We start from the raw sequence: 25037 nt of genomic DNA on the forward strand, positions 1-25037 counted from the left end.
CCCCAAAGTGCTCACCTACCTCTAATTCTAACACCTGGCCTGGTTCGTTACCCAGAACCAAATCCAGTATGGCCTCACCTCTTGTTGGCCTGTCTACATATTGTGTCAGGAAACTCTCCTGCACACATTGAACAAACACTGACCCATCTAACGAACTTGAGCTATAGCCTTCCCAATCAATATCAGGAAAGTTAAAGTCCCCCATAACAACCACCCTATTACTGTCACTCATCTCCTGAATCACCTTCCCAATCCTTTCTTCAATGATTCTAGGACTATTAGGAGGCCTGTAAAAGACTCCTAACAGGGTGACCTCACCTTTCCTATTCCTAACCTCAGCCCAAACTACCTCAGATGGCAAGTCCTCATCCATCGTCCTTTCCACCGTGATATTCTCACCACAATGTGCTCTGAGGTCTAATCCAGATAGACTGAGGTGAAAGTCTCTGAGTTGCTGGAAGATGGAAGTGTTTTTGTATTTATAGAATCATAGAATACCTACAGTGCGAAAAGAGGCCATTCAGCTCATAGGTTCTGCACCGGCCCTCCAAAGAGCATCCCATCCAGACCCAGTCCCCAAACCCTAGCCTTGTAATTTGCCATTTCCCATGGTTAATCCACATGGCCTACATATCCCAGAACAATATGGGCAATTTAGCGTGGCCAATCCACTTATGCGCATCTTTGAACTGTGGGAAGTAACAGGAGCACCCTCACAGACGTGGGGAGAATGTGCACACTCCACACAGACAGTCACCCAAACATGGAATCTAAAAAAACAGTTTTGTTAGGTTAAGTGAATTGGCTGTGCTAAATTGCCCATAGTGCAAGCTAGGTGGATCAGCCATGGGAAATGCAAAGTCACAAGGATAGGATGGGGTGTCTGGGTAGGATGCTGATCGGAGGGTCAGTATGAGCTGAATAGCCTGCTTCCACACTGTAAGGATCCTATGATTCTGCATCCCTGTCATGCAATTTCATAAGATGAATGCCATAGACCCCATATGCATAATCAATGAGATGAAGCGCAGATGACTATGTTAGAAACGTGGCTCTGAGCAATCACATACTGGCTGCTTTGAATTCTCACTCAACAAATGGGAAAATTCAAGTTTTTGTATTAACAAAAAGAAGTTTTTTTTAATTCCTTCTCAAAATTGGAGTACTATATACCGCCATATTTGAATTCACAATTCGCAGCATCATATTTACTCCTGGCAAGCAGCTAATTTTTTAGATGTTTTAATTACCAATATTTTCAGTGAGTCCCATAACATTCATTAATAACTGCAAATTAGACCCTTTAATTGGCTATTACGAGTGCAAATGTAGTCATTTGCAAGAGGTGAACCAAACTTTCTAAATAAACTGTTCTGTCACAGCAAACTATGAGAATATTGACTCAGTTTAAGAGGTTTAGAGAAATATTTTCTGTCAAGATTTCCTGTGTTTCCTGTATGTGGATAAGTGCTCATGAAAATCACGAAGTTTCATATCTTCACTATTCTGCCATTGTAGAGTCATATAATCTATAGAATTAATCCTATTATTAATTCTTGAAAAACAAAATAGATATGACTGTTGATTCATGTGCATTGGTCAGAATTGCATGATGCAGAGTGAATTATATGTTTGATGGGCTGAATGCCTTTACTCCTGCTCCTGATTTGCTTGACCTCTGTGTTGTGGCCTTATTAATATTGAATCAGCAATCTTCCAAAGCTAGTTATGCTCCTTATAGACAGGTTATTGACTGAGGGGTTGATGGAAATTTGAGCATCTTATGGGTCAGCCAAGCATTTGCCTAAGCATTGGGAAAAGGTTGAGAGTTAAAGTCCTCTACAGTTTAACATGTCAAGGAAGATACTTTGTTATCTACAATTGCAAAGAAACCATGAATGTTTGAGCTGAAAATATACACGTCAAAAAAGTAAAATGACTGACACCAGACCAGTTTCAAATGTTCCCTGACTCCAGCTAAGGATCCTCTAAAATATTACTGGAAGCAACTCCCCTGTTATTTGTACAACCCATGGTTTGTGGATGCTTTGAGAAACTGACAGTAACAGGGCAGTTTAAGGTGAAAATGGTGTTGGGGTTTTAACAATATGATTCCACCCTAATTGGCATATATTAAGGAAATGATTGTCACTTTCCAAAAGGAACTCTGCCTTCTCAAGACATGGCCTGTCCAGAAATTAGGATAGGAAGACAATCCACAGTAAGCCCATGGGTCAATCTTCTATGTTCTTTTAGTCTCATTAAATCCCTGGCTCCTTGTTAGGTTTTTAAGTAAGGTGGTAGCGAGACAAAGATTGTGTCTCTATATATTTGACATTTATCATGAATTAACTTCTTCAAATTAAAGGGATATTTGGATACTTTATATTTTTAATAGACACTTACAATTTGAAGAAAGGAAATCTTCTCCAAGTTACTGGGCCTGGTAGCATAATCATTATAGATCAGAAATCCTGAGGTCTGGGCTGATAAATTGCAGATGTAAGTTCAAATCCCACCATGGCAGTAAGGTAATTTAAATTCAGTTAGGGAAATAAATCTGTAATAAAATGCTGGTATCAATAATGTGTTTCATTAAACTACCAGATTGTTATAAAATCTGTTTGCCTTACAGTACTCTTTCCCAGATTGACCTCCATCTGAATCTTGATTAGCAATGTGTTTGACAGCATTGATGGCCATTCCATTAGCTATCAAGGTCCTTAGTTCTGGCAGTCTCTCCATAAACGTTATCATCTCTCTACTCCTCTTGCCTATTTTGTGGTATATCTTAAAACGTTTGCACTTCAAAGAAACATGAAACATAAAGTCATAGAAAACAAGTAGGCCATTCAGTCCTTCAAACCCACTCCATCATTCAGGTATGATCATGCCATTGAGATAGAAGATCAACCATACTGTCACCTTCACTACGTAATCCTAGATACCTTTAGAATGTCAAAAAGTATCTGTCTGTTTCTCGAATAGATTCAGTGACTTGGAATCCACAGCCTTCTGTAGTAAAGAATTCCAAAGGTTCACTATCTTTTGAGTGAAGAATTATTTTTCTCATTTTAGTCCTAAATGGTCTACCCTGTATCCTGAGACTGTGTCCTCTGATTCTAGGCCCCCCAACCAGGGAAAACATAATCGGTTAATCTATTCTATCCAGCCCTGATAATATTTTGTATATTTCAGTTAGATCGCCTTCATCTTTCTAAACTCGAGTGAATACAAGCCAGTTGAACCATTTTCTCCTCATACAATAGTCCTGCCATCCCAATATCAGCCTGGTGAACATCCTTTGCACTTTTTCTACCATTCTTAGATAAGGAGACTAAAGCTACAAGCAAAGCTCTGGTTATGGTCTTCCAAAGGCCCAATATAATTGCAGTAGACAACCCTACTTCTGAATGCAAATTCTCATTAAGGAAAAGGCAGTGGCATAGTAATACTGTCAGTGAACTATTAAATCAAAATCCTGACTGATGTTCTGGGGACATGGGTTTGAATCACGCGATGGCAAGTGGTAAAATTTTTGATTCAATAATAAAAAGAATCTGGACTTAAAAACTGACCTAATGGTTAACTATGTAACACTTGTTGTAAAAATCCATCTGATTCACTAATATCCCTTAGGGAAAATATTCTATCATCCTTACCTGGTGACTCTTATATGGGACTCTTGATCAGCAATGTGATTCTTAACTGCTCTCTGAAATGGCCCAAGCAAGTCAAACAGATCAAGGGACAATTAGGAATGGACAATAAATGCTGGCCCAATATTGCCTTGTGTGGCTCAAGGGCTGATGAAGGGCTTTTGCCCAAAACGTCAATTTTCCTCCTCCTTGGATGCTGCCTGACCAGCACCACTCTAATCTAGACTCTGAAGTTTCTATAGGCTATCTAGACTATCTATAATAGAATTCTGTAAGATAGAGAGGTCATTGGACATTAGAGATCTAAGCCCCCTCTGAAAATGTTTTACCTTTAATCTTTTAAGTGTTGAATACCCAAAAATGTAGAATCTATTCTAATGTTATCATTTATTTTGTACAGAATCAAAATAATTCTTTTAGATTAGATTAGATTACTTACAGTGTGGAAACAGGCCCTTCGGCCCAACAAGTCCACACCGCCCCGCCAAAGCGAAACCCACCCATACCCCTATATTTACCCCTTACCTAACATTACGGGCAATTTAGCATGGCCAATTCACCTGACCCTGCACATCTTTGGACTGTGGGAGGAAACCGGAGCACCCGGAGGAAACCCATGCAGACATGGGGAGAACGTGCAAACTCCACACAGTCAGTCGCCTGAGGCGGGAATTGAACCCGGGTCTCTGGCGCTGTGAGGCAGCAGTGCTAACTACTGTGCCACCGTGCTGCCCACTTGATTTCCGGCATAATTCTTTCTTACTTTACAATGTACTAGGCTCTCCACTTCTATTATTATTGACAAATTATACATCTCATTAACTTAAGTTTGTTCTATTTTATGTTATCTTATTCTTAGTGTGTCACAGATTAGTTTTCCCACTTGCCTCTGCTGAGATACGCTCAGCTTAATCCTTTGTCATCGTCACTATTGCTACTATTACATAACAAAACAACAGCCCCTCTAGAGAGCATCACTTAGAACGTACATTGAATTCAAATAACTTGCAAGGTGGAAGAACTGTCATATCAGAAAGACGACAATATAATTTGGGCTCATTATAAATTTATGAAATCCAAGATGTTATAACTACATTAGCATTTTCTAAATTATTTTGCTCCTTCTGGGAAATGTTATGTGATAACACAATTTTTTTGGAATCAGGAAGGAATGGCATCTAGAAGGTCTTTCGATTTGAGAAAACCCATTAAAGTAAATTATTGTTTCATCATTTTAGATTCTTTTTAAAATTTCAGTTCAAATTGAGGCATTCATAGCATCTTCATAGCATTACCACAAATACCATTGAAAGCATTAGTGGCTCAAAAACCCATGACCATTCTATTACGTTACTGGAAGTTTATACCAGAAATGATTTCTGCTGGGTCATGATCTTGTGTAGGGGATTTGTTATGTTTTGGAAGAGTTAATCATCTTTAAAAGATCTTCCAAAGCTGATGGCAGGTATTGCATACAATTGCGATTGGTTTTAAATCAGCAATGTATGCATTATCAGGGAACCAGCTTGGGATCACTGAAGAAAGACACTTGAGTTTTAAAAATATTTGAAATGTGCTGCCCAAAGAAAATTGTTCTTCCTTGTTTCTGGGTTCCCAACCACTCCTCCTGTATAAGTCACTCTGCTACTGCCATTCGCCCAAACTTATAAGTTTTTACAGCATCAGCTTCACATGACCCAGGCAGGTACACATCAATATTTGATAGGATGTGCCCTCTTCCCTACTTCTGTTGATGTTTAGCGCCTTTATTGCTCCAGTATAAATATTGTGTTGGAAGGAAGTGTCTAGCATTTTTAGCAATTTTCATGTTCTCAGGACATCATCAAACACTACAACTAAGAGGTACTTTTAAAACAATTACTGTTGTAGTGCAGAGAAATGAGAAAGTTATATGATGCTTAGCAAGGTCTCACAGATACAGTCAAAAGGTATCATCATGGAATTAGGCTACTATATTGATTTGAACATGAGTAATTTCCTTCCTAATAAAATGTGATTTGCAAGGATGTTTATCACATCTTGGATGAAGACAAACTAAGACCAGTTCACAGAGTTGGAAAATTTTACTGAGGTTTCTCCCCACAAAATGACAATCGCGAATTGGAACATGATTGCAGCCACAGAAGAAGTCTTCCTTTCAATATAGAAAATGCACAAAATTACTAAAGGTGTATTTGCAATAAACTGGACAATTTATTGTCCTCATGAAAGGAGTGGCAAATGCTACCACACATATAATGCTTAAAGTTATGATGGCTTTGGAAAACACCGAGCCTATCCTGCAAATAACATTAACATTCCAAAATGTATAAATCTGACACTTCTACTATATAGACAACTAACGATTACTACAAGTGAAACAAAATATGCAAATTAAAGATAAGCAGCTACAAGGCATGCTGTTCATAGAACATAGAACATAGAAAAGTACAGGACATAAAAGGCCCTTAGGCCCACGATATTGTGCCGAGACTTAATCCTAATGTAAAATATAGTAACTTAACCTACGCACCCCTCAACTCACTGCTATCCATGTGCATGTGCAGCAGTCGCTTAAATGTCCTCAATGACTTTGATTCCACCACCTCAATTGGCAACGCATTCCATGCATTCACAACTCTGTGTAAAGAACCTATCTCTGATGTCTCCTTTATACCTTCCTCCTAATATCTTCAAACTATGACTTCTTGTACCTGTCAACCCTGGGGAAAGGTCTCTGGCTATTGACTCTATCTATTCCTCTCATTATTTTGTACACCTCAATCAGGTTTCCTCTCTTCCTCCTTCTTTCCAGAGAGAAAAGTCTGAGCTTATTCAACCTTTCTTCATAAGGCAAGCCCTCCAGTCCAGGCAGCATCCTGGTAAACCTTCTCTGCACCCTCTCCAAACTCTGTATCTTTCCTATAATAGGGCGACCAGAACTGGACACAATATTCCAAGTGTGGTCTCACCAGGGGCTTGTAGAGCTGCAGCAAAACGTCGCGGCTCTTAAACCCTGTTAATGAAAGCCAAAACACCATGTGCTTTCTTAACAACCCTATCCATTCGAGTGGCAACTTCGAGGGATCTATGTACTTGCACACCCAGATCCCTCTGTTTCTCCACACTGCCAAGAATCCTGTTGTTAATCCTATATGCAGTGTTGGAGTTCGACCTTCCAAAATGCATCACTTTGCATTTATCCAGGTTGAACTCCACCTGCCACTTCTCAGCCCAGCTCTGCATCCTGTCTATGTGCATAGAGATTCTGTCAAGTTGAAGACAATGGCACTTATATTGAAAGAGACATTCTTGAATATTGTGCAAATGAAAGTCTTAGATCACTAGAAGGACAAGCTGGAAAAATAACAGCTCTGACTGCGTGTCCCAACTCTGCAAATATTTGTGTGAACAAGTGGAGGTGCACTTAGTGTGTGAATCATGACATAGAACAGTCTTCAATCCTATTTTGGTGCACAGTCTGCTGTTTTGGACCACACAAGCTTTCTCAATGTCCTTAGGAACATAGGAACAGGAAACCATCTAGCCCCAGTGGGCGGCACGGTGGCACAGTGGTTAGCACTGCTGTCTCACAGCGCCAGAGACTCAGGTTCCATTCCCGCCTCAGGCGACTGACTGTGTGGAGTTTGCACGTTCTCCCCGTGTTTGCGTGGGTTTCCTCCGGGTGCTCCGGTTTCCTCCCATAGTCCAAAGATGTGCAGGTCAGGTGAATTAGCCATGCTAAATTGCCCGTAGTGTTAAGTGAAGGGGTAAATGTAGGGGTATGGGTGGGTTGTGCTTCAGTGTGGACTTGTTGGTCCGAAGGACCTGTTTCTACGCTGTAAGTAATTTAATCTAATCAAACCGATTTGTCATTCAGTGACATCATGGCTGATCTGTGATTTAAGTTTACATACCCAGTTTTCCTCAAATCCTCAAATAACAAACTCAGAATTAAAATGTACAATTCACCACGCACCAATTCTTGTGTGTACCCTTTGTTTGCATGAATTTTTAAAAATTTCACTCTTAAAAGGTATGTTTCTGATATTTTAGATTTTTCTTCTGCTATTAACAACAGAACTAGTTTGCATGGACAGAAATTATCTGTTTACCCTAGTATCTTGAAAACGTCAATCATTGCTTAATTTTCTAAACTCCTAAGAACACAAACCAAGTTAATGTAATCTCTCCTCAAAATTAAAATTCCAATTTAACACAATCACAGAAGTAGGCATAAACAATATTGGAAAAAATCGCCCCACCAGTTGCCCACTGTTACTGGGTATTCCCGAGATCTTAGCCTCTGTTTCAGGGTGGTAATGATTTGCTTCACATACTCATGGCAACTGCATGGTTCTCTTTGTCTGGTGCTATCTACATAAGGTGAGGTGGTGGTCAGGAGTTATGAGCCAGATATAGAGCAGATATCCTTTGTCACTCAGCAGTCAGTCTCCAGTTCCACATGCTGTGTCAAATTCCACACACCATGTCAATGTACTGACTACTCAAACATATAGAAAGTCAAATCTGCATATTACTAATATTAGATTTATAAATACCAAGACAATCAAACCTTACTCTCAATAAAACTACAGAAAAGAGCATAGTGGTGATAAAATGTTTAAGGGTTAAATTTCAAAAATGGTACTGAGAGTTGGGGTTAGGTGAGGAAGCACTTAGCACCTGAGTGTTTAAAAATGTCTGAAGCATGATGGAAGCAAAACTAACAGTATTCTTTTTTATTTCAGTTCTTCACCAAAACAGCTCCAAAATTACCAACTCGAACTGCAGGAGCCAGAACTGGACATGATTTACCTACATCTGGAGACAGAACTTCAACACACACAGGAAAAGCTGAAAGAGCTGACAGAAACATTACAAAGGTTTATTTTCAAATAAAATGAATCTAGAAACAAAATTAATAATTTGATTAGACTTCAAAATATTTTCAATTTTATTCATTAATGCAGAGAATTATTCAAGTAAAATGTTTGTTTTCCATTTTATGACACAGCGTAAAACAGAATGGCTGTTGCTTCCCAAAGCAACAGAGACCACAATTTCATTTCAAGAAGCTTTGTAAGAATTGCTTGCTTATAATTTCATTTTTTTAAATTTAGGGATTGTTACATATCTGGCTAAGTGATTCTCATGGTGGCAGTACTACATTGTGGTAATAACAATAGTCATAATCATCTTACATTGACACAATGTGGCCCTAATTTGAAATATTTATTGGCATTAGTCTTGTTTCATTCAAACAACAATAGCAAACAGTGATGTTGAAATTTATATACACTGGCTTATCAATACAAATTATGTCGAGGGAAAAATCCCTACAATGCAATAGGTACTGAGTTTGGTTTTGCCTTTAGCAAGGTATTTTTACCTGATGTGGCAATGCTTACATTACTTTTTGTAACATGAGAAACTAAGCATGGATAGTTATTGAAACATTTAATATTACAATAGAGTCATAGAGTCTTAGCACGGAAACAGACCCTTCGGTCCAACTCATCCATGCTGACTAGATATCCTATGTAAATAGAATATAGAACATAGAAAAGTACAGCACAGAACAGGCCCTTTGGGCCACGATGTTGTGCCAAGATTTAATCCTAATGTAAAATATAGTAACAACCTACGCACCCCTCAACTCACTACTATCCATGTGCATGTCCAGCAGTTGCTTAAATGTTCCCAAGGACTCTGCTTCCACCACCACCGCTCACAACGCATTCCATGCATTCACAACTGTCTGCGTAAAGAACCTACCTCTGACATCTCCTTTATACCTTCCGCCTAATATCTTCAAACTATGACTTCTCATACCAGTTAATCCTGCCCTGGAGAAAAGTCTCTGGCTATTGACTCTATCTATTCCTCTCACTATTTTGTACACCTCGATCAGGTCTCCTCTCTTCCTCCTTCTCTCCAGAGAGAAAAGTCTGAGCTTATTCAACCTTTCTTCATACGGCAAGCCTTCCAGTTCAGGCAGCATCCTGGTAAACCTTCTTTGCACCCTCTCCAAAGCTTCTGTATCTTTCCTATAATAGGGCGACCAGAACTGGACACAATATTCCAAGTGTGGTCTCACCATGGGCTTGTAGAGCTGCAGCAATACCTCACGGCTCTTAAACCCTGTTAATGAAAGCCAAAACACCATATGCTTTCTTAACAACCTTATCTACTTGGGTGGCAACTTTGAGGGATCTATGTACTTGCACACCCAGATCCCTCTGTTCCTCCACTTTGCCAAGAATTCTATCTTTAATCCTATATTCAGCATTCGAAGTAGACCTTCCAAAATGCATCACTTTGCATTTATCCAGGTTGAACTCCATCTGCCATTTCTCAACCCAGCTCTGCATTCTGTCTATGTCGCACTGCAGCCTGCAGTAGCCCTCTATATTATCGACGACACCTCCAACCTTTGTGTCATCTGCAAATTTACTAACCCACCCCTCAACCTCCTCATCCAAGTCATTTATAAAAACTACAAAGAACAGAGGCTCAAGTACAGAGCCCTGCGGGACCCCACTCAACACTGACCTCCAGGCAGAATACTTTCCATCTATAATCACTCTCTGCCTTCTGTCAGCCAGCCAATTCTGAATTCAGATAGCCAAATCTCCCTGCATCCCATACTTCCTGACGTTATGAATGAGCCTATCATGGGGAACCCTATCAAATGTCTTGCTGAAATCCATATATACCACATCCACTGCTCGATTGTCGTCAACCTGTCTTGACATCTCCTCAAGGAACTCAGTAAGATTTGTGAGGCATGACCTGCCCCTCACAAAGCCATGCTGACTGCCTTTAATCACCCTATGCTTTGCCAAATAGTCTTAAATCCTATCCCTCAGAATTCTTTCCAAAACTTTGCTGACCACAGATGTAAGACTGGCTGGTTTGTAATTGCCAGTGATTTCCCTATTACCCTTCTTGAAAAGTGGAACAACATTCATCGCCTTCCACTCCTCTGGTACGACTCCCATGGAGAGTGAGGAGGCAAATATCTTCGCCAGCGGCTTAGCATCCTCCTTTCTTGCTTCCTGGAGCAGCCTAGGATAAATCCGGTGTGGCCCTGGGTACTTATAAATCTTAATGTTTTCCAAAGTTTCCAGCACATTAACTTCATCAATCTTGATCTGGTCTAGACTGTATCCCAGCTCCTCTAAGTTTTCATTTATAACAAGTTCCCTTTCCTTGGTGAAAACCGAAGCAAAAAACTCATTTCGGGCTTCCCCTATCTGCTCGGACACCACGCACAAGTTCCCTCCGCTATCCCTGATCGGCCCTACCTTCACCCTGATCATTCTCTTATTCCTCATGTATGAGTAAAACGCCTTTGGGTTCTCCCTAATCCTTCTTGCCAAGCCTTTTTTGTGACCCCTCCTGGCTCTCCTCAGTCCATTTCTGAGCTCCTTTCTAGCAAGCCTGTAATCCTCTACAGCTGTGCTAGATCCTTGTTTCCTCCACAATACGTTAGCTGCCTTCTTCCTTTTGACAAGAAGTTCCTCTATTTTCGTCATCCAAGTTCCTTAATCTTATCCCTTCTTACCTCCCTCAGAGGAACAAATTTGTGCATCACTCGCATCAACTGCTCCTTAAATAGTCTCCACATGTCTGCTATGCCCTTTCTGTGGAACAATTGCTCCAAGTCTATTCTTCCCAAATCCTGTCTGATTGCGTCATAATTTCCTTTTCCCCAACTGAATATCTTCTCTCAGTAATTGCTCCTTTCACTTTCCAAGGCTATGCTAAATGTGAGGCAGTTGTGATCACTGTCACCAAAGTGCTCTCCCACTGCGAGATCTGACACCTGTCCTAGCTCGTTGCTGAGCACCAAATACAAAATGGCCTCTCCCCTCATCGGTCTGTTGACATATTGAGTAAGGAAACCCTCCTGAACACACCTGACAAAATTGGCTCCATCCAAACCATCTACACTTAGGAGGTTCCAGTCGATATTGGGAAAGTTGAAATCACCCATAACAACAACCCTGCTACTTCTGCATTTTTCCAGAATCTGCCCACCTATGAGATCTTCAATCTCTCTACAGCTATTAGGTGGTTTGTAGAAAACCCCCAATGTGGTGACTGTTCCCTTGCTGTTCCTAACTTCCACACATACTGACTCAGTAGACAAACCTTCCTCAACAACCTTTGTTTTTGTAGTTGTGATGCACTCTCTGATTAGCAATGCTACACCCCCTCCTCTTTTTCCACCCTCCCTGTTCTTTTTAAACGTTTTAAACCCTGGAACATCAAGCAACTATTCCTGCCCCAGTGAAACCCACGTCTCCATTATGGCCACAATATTGTAGTCACAAGTACTGACCCATGCTCTAAGTTCGTCACTCTTATTTCGGACACTCCTTGCATTACAGCAGACACACTTTAACCGATCCCTTTGTTTCATCGCGTGAGAAACCTTCCTTTTAGATTCAATATATCCTGTCACTGTCACGTCTGCAACTGACCCCCTCTTAGACATGTGGCTCTGATTCCCACCCACCCCCCCCTCTGCCAAACTAGTTTAAACCCTCCCGAATCACACGAGCAAATCTCCCACACAGGACATTAGTACCCCTCCATTTCAGATGCAACCCGTCCTTCATGTACAGGTCCCACCTTCCCCAGAAGATATCCCAATGGTCTAAAGACCTCCCTCCTGCACCAGCCTTGCAGCCACGTGTTAAGCTGCATTCGCTGACTGTTCCTCATCTCACTATCTCATGGCACCGGTAGCAAACCTGAAATCACTACTCTATTCATCCTGCTCTTCAGCTTCCAACCTAACTGTCTGTAGCTGCTCCCCCTCCCCCTTCAGAATCTTGTAAACCCGATCGGCAACATCCCAGACCCTGGCAAAAGGGAGGCCACATACCTTCCGGGAGTCCCGTTCCTGACCACAAAATCTCCTGTCAATCTGTCTAACTATTGAGTCCCCGACCACTAGCGCTTTTCTATTTTCCTCCTTCCCTTCTGAGCCACAGTGCCAGGCTCAGTGCCAGAGACCTGATAACTGTGGCTTACCCCTGGTAGGCCGTCCCCACCAGCAGTATCCAAAATGGTATACTTATTGCTGAGGGGAACGGCCACAAGGGATTCCTGCTCTGACCGTCGGTTCTCTTTCTTCCCCCTGACAGTAACCCAGCTGTCCTTATCCTGTGTTTGGGGAGTGACCACCTCTCCGTATATCCTCTCAATTTCCCCCTCAGCCTCCCGTTTGCCATCTAGTCCTATTTGCCAGCATTTGGCCTATATCCCTCTAAACCCAAGTTCTGATCAGGTCTTGGGGATTTATCCACGTTTATACGTTTTAAGACATCCAGCACGTCCTCATCTGTAATATGGACGTTTTTCAATATGTCACTATTCATTTCCCCATGTTCTGTATCTTCCATAAATTCTCCACAGTTAACACTGATGCAAAATACTCATTTAGTATCTCACCCATCTCCTGCAGTTCCACACGTAGGCAGCCTTGCTGATTTTAAGCAGTTTTATTCTGTCTCTAGTTACCCTTTTGTCTTTAATGTATTTATAGACCAAAGGACCCTTCAGCCCTCGATGTTGCACCAACCTGTGAAAGCAATCTGAAGCCCATCTATCCTACACTATTCCATTCTCATCCATATGTTTATCCAATGACCATTTAGGTGCCCTTAAAGATAGTGAGTCTATGACTGTTGCAGGCAGGGCATTTCACACCCCTATCACTCTCTGAGTGAATCCCTTTGGGTTCTCCTTAACCCTATTTGCCAAACCTATTTCATGTCCCTTTTTTGCCCATATTGAAACATTTAATTAAAATATATAAATAGTACATTTCACAGATACCTGATGTCTAGGGTAGTATTAAGCTATTTGATTAATTCAGAGCTGCATGCTTTCCTGCTATGCTTTAAGTGATCTGAGTTTAGATGGAGCATGTAATCTTTATATCCTTCTGTCAAATGCCATGGTATAGTGATAATACCATGATCTCTTAAAAGTATAGTGACGCACTGTGTCTCCTAAAGGTAGACCATGAGATATAACACATCTCCCTTTCTCAAAAGATTAATAAAACCCACATACATGTTCATGTATAGTCACATATTGTTAGTTTGATTATTACACAAACAGCGAAAAGAGAATTTACAAGATGAAAATTTCAAACTTCAATGTAACACTTTGGAAGTTTGACAACTCATTATAGCCTCTCTGGAAAGGTTTATACTGTATTGTGTTGCCCTTGTTTGACAAATTGGTTTTCTTACTGCTGATTGCTGTCATTTAGTATTATCATACATCATCATTGTCAGAACTTTCCACTTCAATTACTTTGTGTATTTTGATGTGTTGCATGTTGGGCTGAGTATGCTCCTGTCCTTCGCAATGCAGCACCATGATCAGTAATGATTTTGTGTTATCTGGGCTAATTGCATGTTTTAGAAACCTTAGCTGGTATCATTGTATCTCTAATTCATACTGTTTGTTCAGTGTGCAGTTTTAGTAGGTCCATATCTGCTCACCCATCAGGTATTTCATTCATTCTCATCTTTCAAAATATAACATACTGTCAAAATAATATCTGTTCCTCAGAATCATTAGATAATTGATTGCTGGGTAAAATCATTACCTTCTGATCACAAGTTATACTTGGGATGGTAATCCTTTCCCCATTGGTGCTGCATGAAAACACAGCAATGCAATTTAACTACCTCAACATATGGGTCACTCCTCACTTTGTACACATCTGGAATGTTTTGCTAGTGTATAGCTGTCCACTGCCAAAGATGATCCATTCTGGAATATTGGATAAACTGAACATACTATCCATCATTCTAGTAACAGTTGCACTCGTTGTATTGCTAAATCATGGAACAATGGGAAACTTAGAGAAGTAATCCATCACAATAATATAATTTTCTCCAAACTCTGTGAGTAAGTTTGTGGCTACTTTTGCTCAAGGACTGGCTGGAATATTGTGTGGATACTTCATCTGCTGCTGGGCTTTTGGCATGCATTCACAAGTCATTGACTATCCTGTTTAATTCCTGACCAATGTGCAGACTCACTTGCTAGCCAGCTGTTTGTTCAATATCGTTTTTACATAATGCTTCTACAATTAGGACTTGTTTACCCTTTAAAATGACTTGTTGTGATTATACCAAGATCAACCCTGTATGACAAAAGTGAATTAATTTTCTCAGGTACTTAGTATTGCAGGCCATAACTGGATAATTATCTTTTGCAGCTCTAGTAATTGCTCACCTTCGGCAGTGGCCGATTGCAGCTGTTCACACTGGCTCTTGTCAAAGTGTAATAGATCAATCTTGATAACGTCTTCAATGTTATAGTCCAGAGCATCAATGTGCTGAGGAAGGGTCACTGAACTACCAAGATTAACTCTGATTTCTCTGGCAGATGTTGCCAGACCTGCTGAGCCTTTCCAGCAATTTCTGTTTTTGTTTCTGATTTCCAGCATCCACTGTTCTTTTGGTTTTGTTGTGCAGATCAAGATGATTATCCTGGTCTTTGTGTGAGATGGGTAATCTGCTCAGAGTCCCAGATATAATCATCCTGACATCTGATATATACTTCACTTCAAACTTATATCCTTGCACCTTGGCTAGATGCTACAAATCGGGCGATGCATCATGAAAGAGTTGATTTGATTTGATTTATTGTAGTCACATGAACCTAAGAACAGTGAAAAACTTTGATTTGTGAGCAATACAGTCAGATCATAGCAAACAAGGACATACAGATCATAGGAGAAAGTGAGGACTGCAGTAGCTGGAGATCAGAGCTGAAAATGTGTTGCTGGAAAAGCGCAGCAGGTCAGGCAGCATCCAAGGAGCAGGAGAATCGACGTTTCGGGCATGAGCCCTTCTTCAGGAATGGGTGATCGATAGTTTGAGAACATGATTCATCAGCAGAGAAACAGCAACTGTGGCATCCCAGGAAATTTGTGAGTTGATTGTTTAACAGTAACTGCTGTTCTGTACAATATTGCAACACCAGTCATTTTGAACAGCAGGAATGTTTAAACTAGCACAGACTGAAAACAAGGCATAGTGGAGGAAGCTGATTAGTGAGTTAGGGAAAAGAAATTGCTACTCATCTCTAGTTTATAGGAATAGTAAAAGAGTAAGTTCAAAGGAAGTAAACTTAACTAAAGTCAAAGTAATGAATTATAAGCCTATGGTATAGCAGGCAACTTCGCCAAGAGGAATAGTCATCCTGTAGCACAGAAGAATTGTGAGAACTTCTCATGACCTACACAAGTTATGTCCAGGAAGTGTCACTGGCTGCACAAGCTTGAGCTCCAGCTCAAGCTCCTTTTAGGTGCATAAGAGGCAGAGAACCAAGTGTGGAGTTTGTTCAGAAGGAGGTAACACTGCAGGGAAGGTCGAGGCAGGCAGTCCAAAAGAAACACACAGAGAGTGCAGACATCCCCAGATGTCCTGCTTTCTAGTTAGTTTTCCATTCTGGATATTGGGGATAGAGATAGATCCTTGGAAGAGCGCATCAAGAATGGCCCAGCTATTAGGAGATTCGATTAGATTAGATTACTTAGTGTGGAAACAGGCCCTTTGGCCCAACAAGTCCACACCGACCCTCCGAAGAGCAACCCACCCAGACCCATTCCCTTGCATTTACCCTTTCACTTAACGCTACAGGCAATTTAGCATGGTTAATTCACCTAACCTGCACATTTTTGAACTGTGGGTGGAAATCGGAGCATCCGGAGGAAACCCACGCAGACACGGGGAGAATGTGCAAACTCCACACAGACAGTTGCCTGAGGCAGGAATTGAACCCGGGTCTCGGGGACAAATAGGCATTCTTATAGTTAGGGGAATAGACCAGCATTTCTGCAGCCACCAATGTGACTCCAGGCCGGCATGTTGGCTCCAAATTCAAGAATATCACAGAGCAGCTGCAGAATGTTTTTCTGAGGGGAGGCAACATTGGTGCTAATGACATAGGTAGGAAGTGGAATATAGCCCTGGAATCAGAACTGAATGAACTAGGTAGAAAACTATCTAGCAGGATTCTAAAGTAGTAATCTCCAGATTACTCCTCACCACATGCAAGTGAGTACAGAAATTGGAAAACAAGGCAGTTGAATGCATGGAAAGATGATGTAGGAGACAGAGTTCGAGATTGCCAAGACACCAGGACTGGATCTGGGGAAGTTGGCACCTCGACAAGCCAGATGGGCTGCATCTGAACAGAGGCAGAACCAAGTTCCTTTTTGGGTGTTTTCATAATGCTACTGGGGGGGGCGTTTAAACTAACCCAGCTAGAGTAAGGGAACTATAAAAGAATATTAGAAGGTAGTACTTGGATGCATGAAATGCTGAGAGAGGCAGATTTCATTAAAGTACAGAATAATAAGTTAATAGGTGGAATCAAAGTAAGAGAAAAAGTGTGAAGGTTACACAATACACGAATGTGAAGGCATGGAATATAGTTAATAAGACTGGAGAGTTACAGCTCTTGTGGAGTTATAATGTGGCAATAATGGAGACCTGAATCAAAGAGTGTTAAATATTCCTGGTTACAAGGTATACAGAAAAGATGGGAAAGGGCAGAAGGGAGGAGAGGTAGCACTATTGATTAATGAAAGCATTGCAGTATTGAAGACAAAAGATGTTTCAGAGGGGTCAACAACAGAATTCATTTGGCTATAGCGTATGAATAAGCAAGATGCAATTATATTACTCAGCCTAATTTGCAGACCACGAATTAGTGGGAAAGAAACAAGAGGAATAAATCTTCAAGAAAATTAGAGAGATGTGTAGACACCATAGAGTAGGTATGTTGGGGGATTTTAATCACCTAAATTTAGACTAGTTAGTGGTCTTGTAGGGATAACCGAGCGACAGATATCCCTAGATTATATCGCAATTTTTTTCTATAACAGTTGTGTCCAATCCAACAAGAATGGAAGCATTGCTGGACCTTATTCTTAGGAATTAGGTGGACCAAGTAAATCAAGTGACAGTAGGAAAACATTTAGTGGACAGTGATTATTGTATTATAAGGTCAAGGATAACAATGGTAAATGAAATGAAATGACGAAGAATAATCAACAGGTGAAGAGCTAACTTCAATGGGGCTAGAACCGAGCTTCACTGGATAGATTGAAACAAAGTTTAATGGGAAAAACAGTCTCTGACCAATGGGCTACCTTCAAAAAGGAGATTGTTTGAACAGAGTCAGGGTATATTCACTTGAGTGGGACAAACAAATACAGAGGTACCTTGGTGACAAGGGAAATGGACATTTTTAAGGAAGAAAACAATATGCTTAGAACAGGTGTCAGATGTTAAGTACAGGATTGAACAACTGCAAACATTAAGCCTTTGCTCAAAAAATATTTGTGAATACAGACCCAGCAATTCAGACCAGTCAGTTTAAGTTCAGTAATGGGGAAACCTCTAGAAACAATAATTTGGGATAAAAGTATGGTTGACTCAAAAGATTTGGCATGGGTTTGCTAAGGGAAAATTATGTCTAATTTACTTGGTGGAGGTTTTCTTATGAGAAAGCAGAGAACTGATGAACATAAGGCTGGTGATTAAAAGACTTTTAATATACAAAGACACAATTCATAAGCTTATGAATAAAGTTATAGGTCATGAATAGAAAGGACAATTAAAAGTGCATGTAAAATTGGCTGAGGGACGGGAACAGAGCTTATTAGTTAACATATATTTTTTGAGCTGGAACTAGGTTTGTATTTGAGTTCCCCAGGGGTCAGTGTTAGGACCCTTATTTTTCCTGATATCTATATAGATATAAATGATGTAGATCTTGAGTGCACTGGCCAATTTACAGATTTTGTAAGAGATTTGTAAGCTGTAAGGATGACAGTGCAGACCCACACAAGGACATTGGTGGAGTGGCTGGATAGCTGGCAAATGAAGTTTATTGCAAAGAAATGGAAGGTGATGCACATTGGTACAAGAATGGTTCCAGGAATGAGAAATTTCAGTTATGAGGATAGATTGAAGAAGCTGGGACTGTTATCCTTGGAGAGAAGAAGACTGAGAGGAGATGCAGTTGATGTTTCCTAAATCTCAATGTGCAAGCTGGATGGGCAGCGGGTATTCCTGCTTGTAAAAGAAAAAAAAATAATGAGAGGGCGTGGAATTAAAGTGATGTGCAGACGAAGCATGGGTGCTGTAAGAAAACAACATTTTCATTCAGCATTGAAGGTGTTCACTCAGAGTAGTTGGGATATGAAATGCCCTGCCTGGAAATGTGTTGGAGGCAAATTTACTTGAGGCATTTGAATGCATTAATGATCATTTGGATAGAAATAATGTGCAGGGAAGTGGGGACAAGACAAGAGATTGGGACTAGGGTAATAGAGCAGTACAGGCACAATGGGTCAAATAGCCTACTTCTGAACTATAATGATTCTATGATGAGCAGGGAGTTTATTAAGAATTTATAAAGCAGTTAGGCATCAGCTGGAGTACCATATCCAGTTCTGGGCACCACATTGTATAAAGAATGTGAATGTATATGGGACTGTGCAGAAGAGTTTTGAGGTTCCAGGCATGTGAAACTTCAGTTATGGGATAGATTGAAGATGTTGGGATTATGTTCCTTGGAGAGATACGAGTAAGGAGAGATTTGATGGATGCTTTCATAATCATTAGAGAGAATGACAGATCAGTGGGGAGAAACTGTTCCCACTTGTAAAAAGACTAAGGACCAGAGTGAGTGATTGGGATCGGAATGCACCGCCTAGCAGTGTGGTGGAGGCATGTTTTACTGAGGCAGTCAAGTGGGTATTCATTGATTTTACTACAAACAATGTGCTGGGTTAAAGGGAAAAGAGAGGAGTTTCGCATTAAATCAAAATGCTGAAAAAGCCAGTACAGACACAATGGACAGAAAGCCAATACCCAGTGAGGCCCTCTTGTGCACTGTAACAATTCTGTGATTCAGATGGATATGGGCAAGGACATTTTGCAGCCAATCATCTGTTATAACTGCTACAGCTGCCACATACTCATGCTTACTCCGCAAAGGACAATGCCGTAGCTTTTCTTCATTCAGTCTAGATCTCCATCGCTGCACATCATCTCCTAGCTACTCAGTCTCATTGCCAGGGTGACTCCCCTTTCTTGCAGGATCAGGGTTAGAGATGGGAACATTTTCTGCTCAAGCAGAGCAGAGCTTCTTCAATGTCAAATAGTGGCCTCTCTCATTCTCTTCCTTGCTGGTGAGAATGCTGTCAAATTGTTCCAAGATATTCACCTTGTACTTTGAAATGATTGACAAACACAATGGTGGAGTCCAGATCTCAGTGCTTTTGTTCCTTAGGTACAGACAAACATGGCTGAAAACAACTAATCTTGTGTTCCCAGTCTGGAACTTTGCCTTCTTGTGGCATCATTATCGGATTTGCTATTCTGCTGGTGGGAATGTTTGACTACTTGGATACAACCAAGATTTTGGGATATCTAAATTTGAGATAACACAATTTCATACTCCCAGTACTTTGGACAAATTTCTAGACCAATACCTTTTAGAATAACATCAACCAAATGGCAAATGATTAATAAGATGCAATGTATCCTTGGAAGTTGGAGAAATTTCACTAGTTTAACTCCTCTTTCTCTTGTTCAGGCCATATTCTGATCTTGAAATTGAGGATGACAGAATTGATCCTACTGATATTTTAAACAAAAGTTTTAGGGCGATGACAAAATATGACTCCCAATTTTGTTACATCTGCTGACTTTTGCTATTAAAATTATATGCAGGAAGTCTTTATCGTCATGCTAGTTTTTGAACTCAATGAAATTATTGCATTATTGCACCAAGCACCCTTAGATTTCTTTATGCATAGACTGCACATATATCAGTAGTTTGTACTTTCACTGATGGGACTTATTTCCATTAAAATAAATGAGTACATGGTATTTGGGTTCCTGGTTATTCATATTCTTTCTGATTGAACCACTCGTCACGTCAAGGTAATTCACAGGAATTGCTGGATTTCTGACTAAGAATGATGTTTCTCTGCTCTCATCCCCCCTTTTTGTGAGTTTTCAAATACAATTCTGTCATGGTTTTTAAACTTCCCTGAAGTTTGTTATGGAAACAATAACACACCACTCAACTTTAAATGAGTCCGAGTATGAAAGTTGTTGGTGATATACATAACAGACCTGAATTTTCCAGAAAAATAAACATTAACTGGCCTTCAATTAATCATGTGTATTGTTGGTGAAAATGGCATTAAAATGGCAAAGGTTTAGGTGGATGGCAAGGTACTGAGTCATCCAGGTTTTATAGCTTTACCAAATTCCAAGCTTCAGTTCAAAAATATCTGTAAAAGGTTGAGCAGTACCATATCATGTGATATTGTGGTCTTTATCATTTTGCAACCTGGACAATAAGTGTGGTTGGAATTGGAAACAAAATAAATAGAAATAATAATGAAATGCTTAAATACTACAGAGTGAAATATTCATCTTATGAAAACCAATTCTGAAACAGGACTGATTACTTATTGAAACAATTAATTTGGACTGTATCTACTGGTTCATTTCTTTGAAATGTATTTATGATTTGAGGCATTCAATGGCCTACAAATTTGTGACCTGCTTTTCATACATTCTATATATGTCATATTTTTTAAAACAACATTAGGTGCAACCACGTTCTTTCTCAAGTTACAATCACACACCCCAAGTTTAGTATCAATTGAAATTCTTTTATGTTTCATACCTATTCTTAAATTTTGATGTAAACCAGGTACCCTGACCCAAGACCTTGTAACTGAAATGCAGTAAGATTATCTCCCTTGAGAAATCTCACTCAGCTACCTCAAGCCCAGTCCTGATAGTGACAATAACCTTCGCACAGTAACTGCAGTACTGATGTACAGCAAAGCTGCTTCTCAACAAGCAACAGCTAGTTGTGAATCCACTCTCGCACTCAGGACATGTTCTTTGGATAGGTCATTAAACACACATTGGTTCAATGGCAAGACAGAAAGAACTAAGTGAGCCTTTTGATTATAATTGTTTTAATATTCTATTATTGCCCTTTAGGACACAAAGCAATCAGACAGAATTGCAAAGAGTTAACCAGGATCTTGAAAAGAAGCTGCATAGGATGGTGAGTGAATGGCATGATGACTCACAAAAATATAATTTTTGGGCAACTGATTGCTTTTGAATACCAGTGGATATAAGTACAACAGTCAGAATGATGGATCTCCCTGATGCAAGTGCTGTGGAAAATATCCTAATGATTTCTTCAACATACCTCTTAGTTTATGTGCATAGTCATAGAGTCATAGAGATGTACAGCATGGAAACAGACCCTTCGGTCCAACTCGTCCATGCTGACTAGATATCCTAAATAAATCTAGTCCCATTCACCACATTTGTCCCATATCCCTCTAAACACTTCCTATTCATATAGCCATCCAAGTGCCTTTTAAATGTTGTAATTGTACCAACTTCCACCACTTCCTCTGGTAGCTCGTTCCATACACGCAACATCCACTGCATGAAACAGTTGCCTGTTAGATTCCGTTCAAATCTTTCCCCTTTTACCTTAAACCTATACCTTCTAGTTTTGGACTCATCTACCCCAGAGAAAAAACCCTGTCTATTTATCCTATCCATGCCCCTCATGATTTTATAAACCTTTATAAGGTTACCCCTCAGCCTCCGACACTCCAGCGAAAATAGCCCCAGCCTATTCAGCCTCTCCCTGTAGCTCAACCTAGCAACATCCTTGTAAATATTTTCTGAACCCTTTCAAACTTCACAACATCTTTCCTACAGCAGGGAGACTTGAATTGCACACAGTATTCAAAAGTAGCCTAACCAACATCCTGTACAGTAACATGATCTCCCAACTCCTTTATTAAATATTAAATACACTATCTTATCCACCTGCAACTCCACTTTCAAGGAACTGTAAACCTGCATCCAAGGTCTCTTTGTTCAGCAACATGCACCAGGACCTGACCATTAAGTGTGTAAATCCTGCCCTGATTTGTCTTTCCAAAACGCAGCACTTCATATTTATCTAAATTAACTCCATCTGCCTCTCCTCACACCACTGCCCCATCTGATCAAGATGAGGTAACCCTCTTCGCTATCCACTACACTTCCAATTTCGGTGTCATCTGCAAACTTACTAAACATGCCTTTATGTTCGCATCCAAATCATTTATATAAATGAATGCCACAATTATCAATTTGATTTCCTCAACTACTTAGCTTGTGTTATTTTTAGCTCTTGCTGTGTGTGAGATCTAATTCCCTAGACCAATTCTAATTCTTCCCTTAAGATGACAGGCATGAAGAGAGTTTGTTTCGGTTGGGACTATTTTCACTTTAGAAGAATAGGGCATTCTGATAGAAACCTATAAAATTCTAACCGGACTAAACAGATTAAATGCAGGAAGAATATTCCCAATAACTGGGGAGTTTAGAACCAAGGGTCACAGTCTAAGGATATAGGATAAGCCATTTAGAACTAAGATGAGGAGAAATATCTTCACCCAGGAAATGGTAAACCTCTGGAATTCTCTGCTACAGAAAGCAGTTGAGGCTCGAACATTGAATGTTTTCAAGAATAATTTATATATAGTTCTTAGGGCTAGAGGTATGGGAAGAAAGCAGGAAGGTTACTGGATTGGTTGATAAGTCATAATCATATTGACTGTGGAAGCAGGCTCAAGATCTGAATTGCCCCCACCTGCTCCTATTTTTCTCTGTTTCTATGTATCTTTCAATCTTTCAACAGGATAAGAGATAGAAAACACTGTTTGGTAATTGCTTTTAGATTCTGTCTTATCTCATGTCTCTGAAAAATCACACATTATATTTTTAAGAGCATTGCATTTAAAGTGCAATACATTCAATATTATCCCAGTATACTGCCTATAAAAATTTCAGAAGATCAAAACATTACTTGAGATTAATCATTGGGCTGGCAACATAATGTTGCATTTGTAATTGCGCCAGACCTTTACAAGGTTAAATACATCTCACATCATTGCTCAATCTGTTATCTCTATTGGCTGTCTCAGCAGGCAATCCAATGATAAAGACTAATGCAGTTTGCTTTGTCCTAAGTGAGTTGAATTTCTGGATTGAGATATCTATGATCCTTTGCTTCTTTGAAATACATTCAAATAAACAGTTCTTTAACAGAGTGAACCTTTAGACAGTCCAGAAAAGTGGAGACCAAAGCTGCAGTTCCTAATCCTGAGTTGACATCCTTTGGAGCACTTACATCCTATGAGTGTCCCAATCTGACCATTTTATTTGGATGAGCTGTTAGAGGTTATAAAGCCTGTTGTTCATATACGAATCTCTTGGTTGGAATAAAGATAGTTAAACACATGGAAGGAACATTCAGATCAGCTTCTGTCAAAGCCTGCCTGAACCTTTCCTAGTTTAATTAATCTATCACACTCACAAGTAAGTGTGATAAAATATAACGGTAATGATGTGCATTGCATTAGTAAAATAACTTCATATCATTAGTGGTGAGAAAGTAAGATTTATCCTGTTATTTTTATCTGTTGATTAATTTGCTGATTTTGTGTTAATTCGCTTCTGAAAATAAACTGAATTAGTAATTTTATGTCTGAGCGATCACATTTTTCAGTATGATTTGACATCTTTGAGGTGCTGTGGGGCTCAACTGCAATCTGTAACTTTATGGTCAGCATGCCCCCACTTTACTACCATGATCAAGCCAGGGAATCAAGCCTGGTTGAATGAAGAATGCAGGAAGACACGCCAGGGGCAGCACCAAGCTTACCCAGAAACGAGGTGCTAACCTAGTGAAGCTACAACACAGGACTAGTGCCATGCCAAGCAGCATGTGATACAGATAATCCTGCTGTCATTGGGTCAGATGTAAGCTACTTTCAATCATGAGTAGAATTGAATTGAATTGAATTTATTGTCACGTATACTGAGGCACAGTGAAAAGCTTTGTCTTGTGAGCAATACAGGCATATCACAAATTAAATAGCATAGATAAGTAATGGACAAATAAAGAGTAACTGGTGCAGGAGACAAAAGTAGAAATTGCTGGAAAAACTCAGCGGGTCTGGTAGCATCTGTAGAGAGAAATCAGAGTTAACATTTCGGGTTGAATGATGCTTCTGCAGAAAGATGTAGGTATCTCCTAATAGTGCTGTGAAGAATGATTAGGATTTTGACACAGCGACAGTGAAGGAATGACAACATACTTCAATCTTTTCTGCTTTATTGAGGATGAGAATGTAAGGAGTCTCCTCCACCAGTTAAAACCGAAAGAACTGTGGATGTTGTAAATCAGAAACAAAAATAGAAATTATTC

At 40.0% G+C, this 25037-nt stretch overlaps 1 protein-coding gene across 3 annotated transcripts in view; it reads left to right on the forward strand.

Annotated features, from left to right (window-relative positions):
• The window catches only part of begain (brain enriched guanylate kinase associated), a 203044-nt gene that overhangs the window by 156844 nt on the left and 21163 nt on the right, over positions 1 to 25037 (forward strand). For all 3 annotated transcript variants that reach the window (XM_087989773.1, XM_087989772.1, XM_043698433.2), the window contains 2 exons: positions 8411 to 8545; positions 21752 to 21818. In XM_087989773.1, coding sequence (XP_087845899.1) covers positions 8411 to 8545; positions 21752 to 21818 — 202 coding nt within the window. The remainder of the gene's footprint in view (positions 1 to 8410; positions 8546 to 21751; positions 21819 to 25037) is intronic.

This window comes from Chiloscyllium plagiosum, unplaced genomic scaffold (genome assembly GCF_037043375.1).
Source record: "Chiloscyllium plagiosum isolate Xiang-an unplaced genomic scaffold, Cpla_swu_hap1 HiC_scaffold_8, whole genome shotgun sequence".
NCBI classification, from domain to species: domain Eukaryota; kingdom Metazoa; phylum Chordata; class Chondrichthyes; order Orectolobiformes; family Hemiscylliidae; genus Chiloscyllium; species Chiloscyllium plagiosum.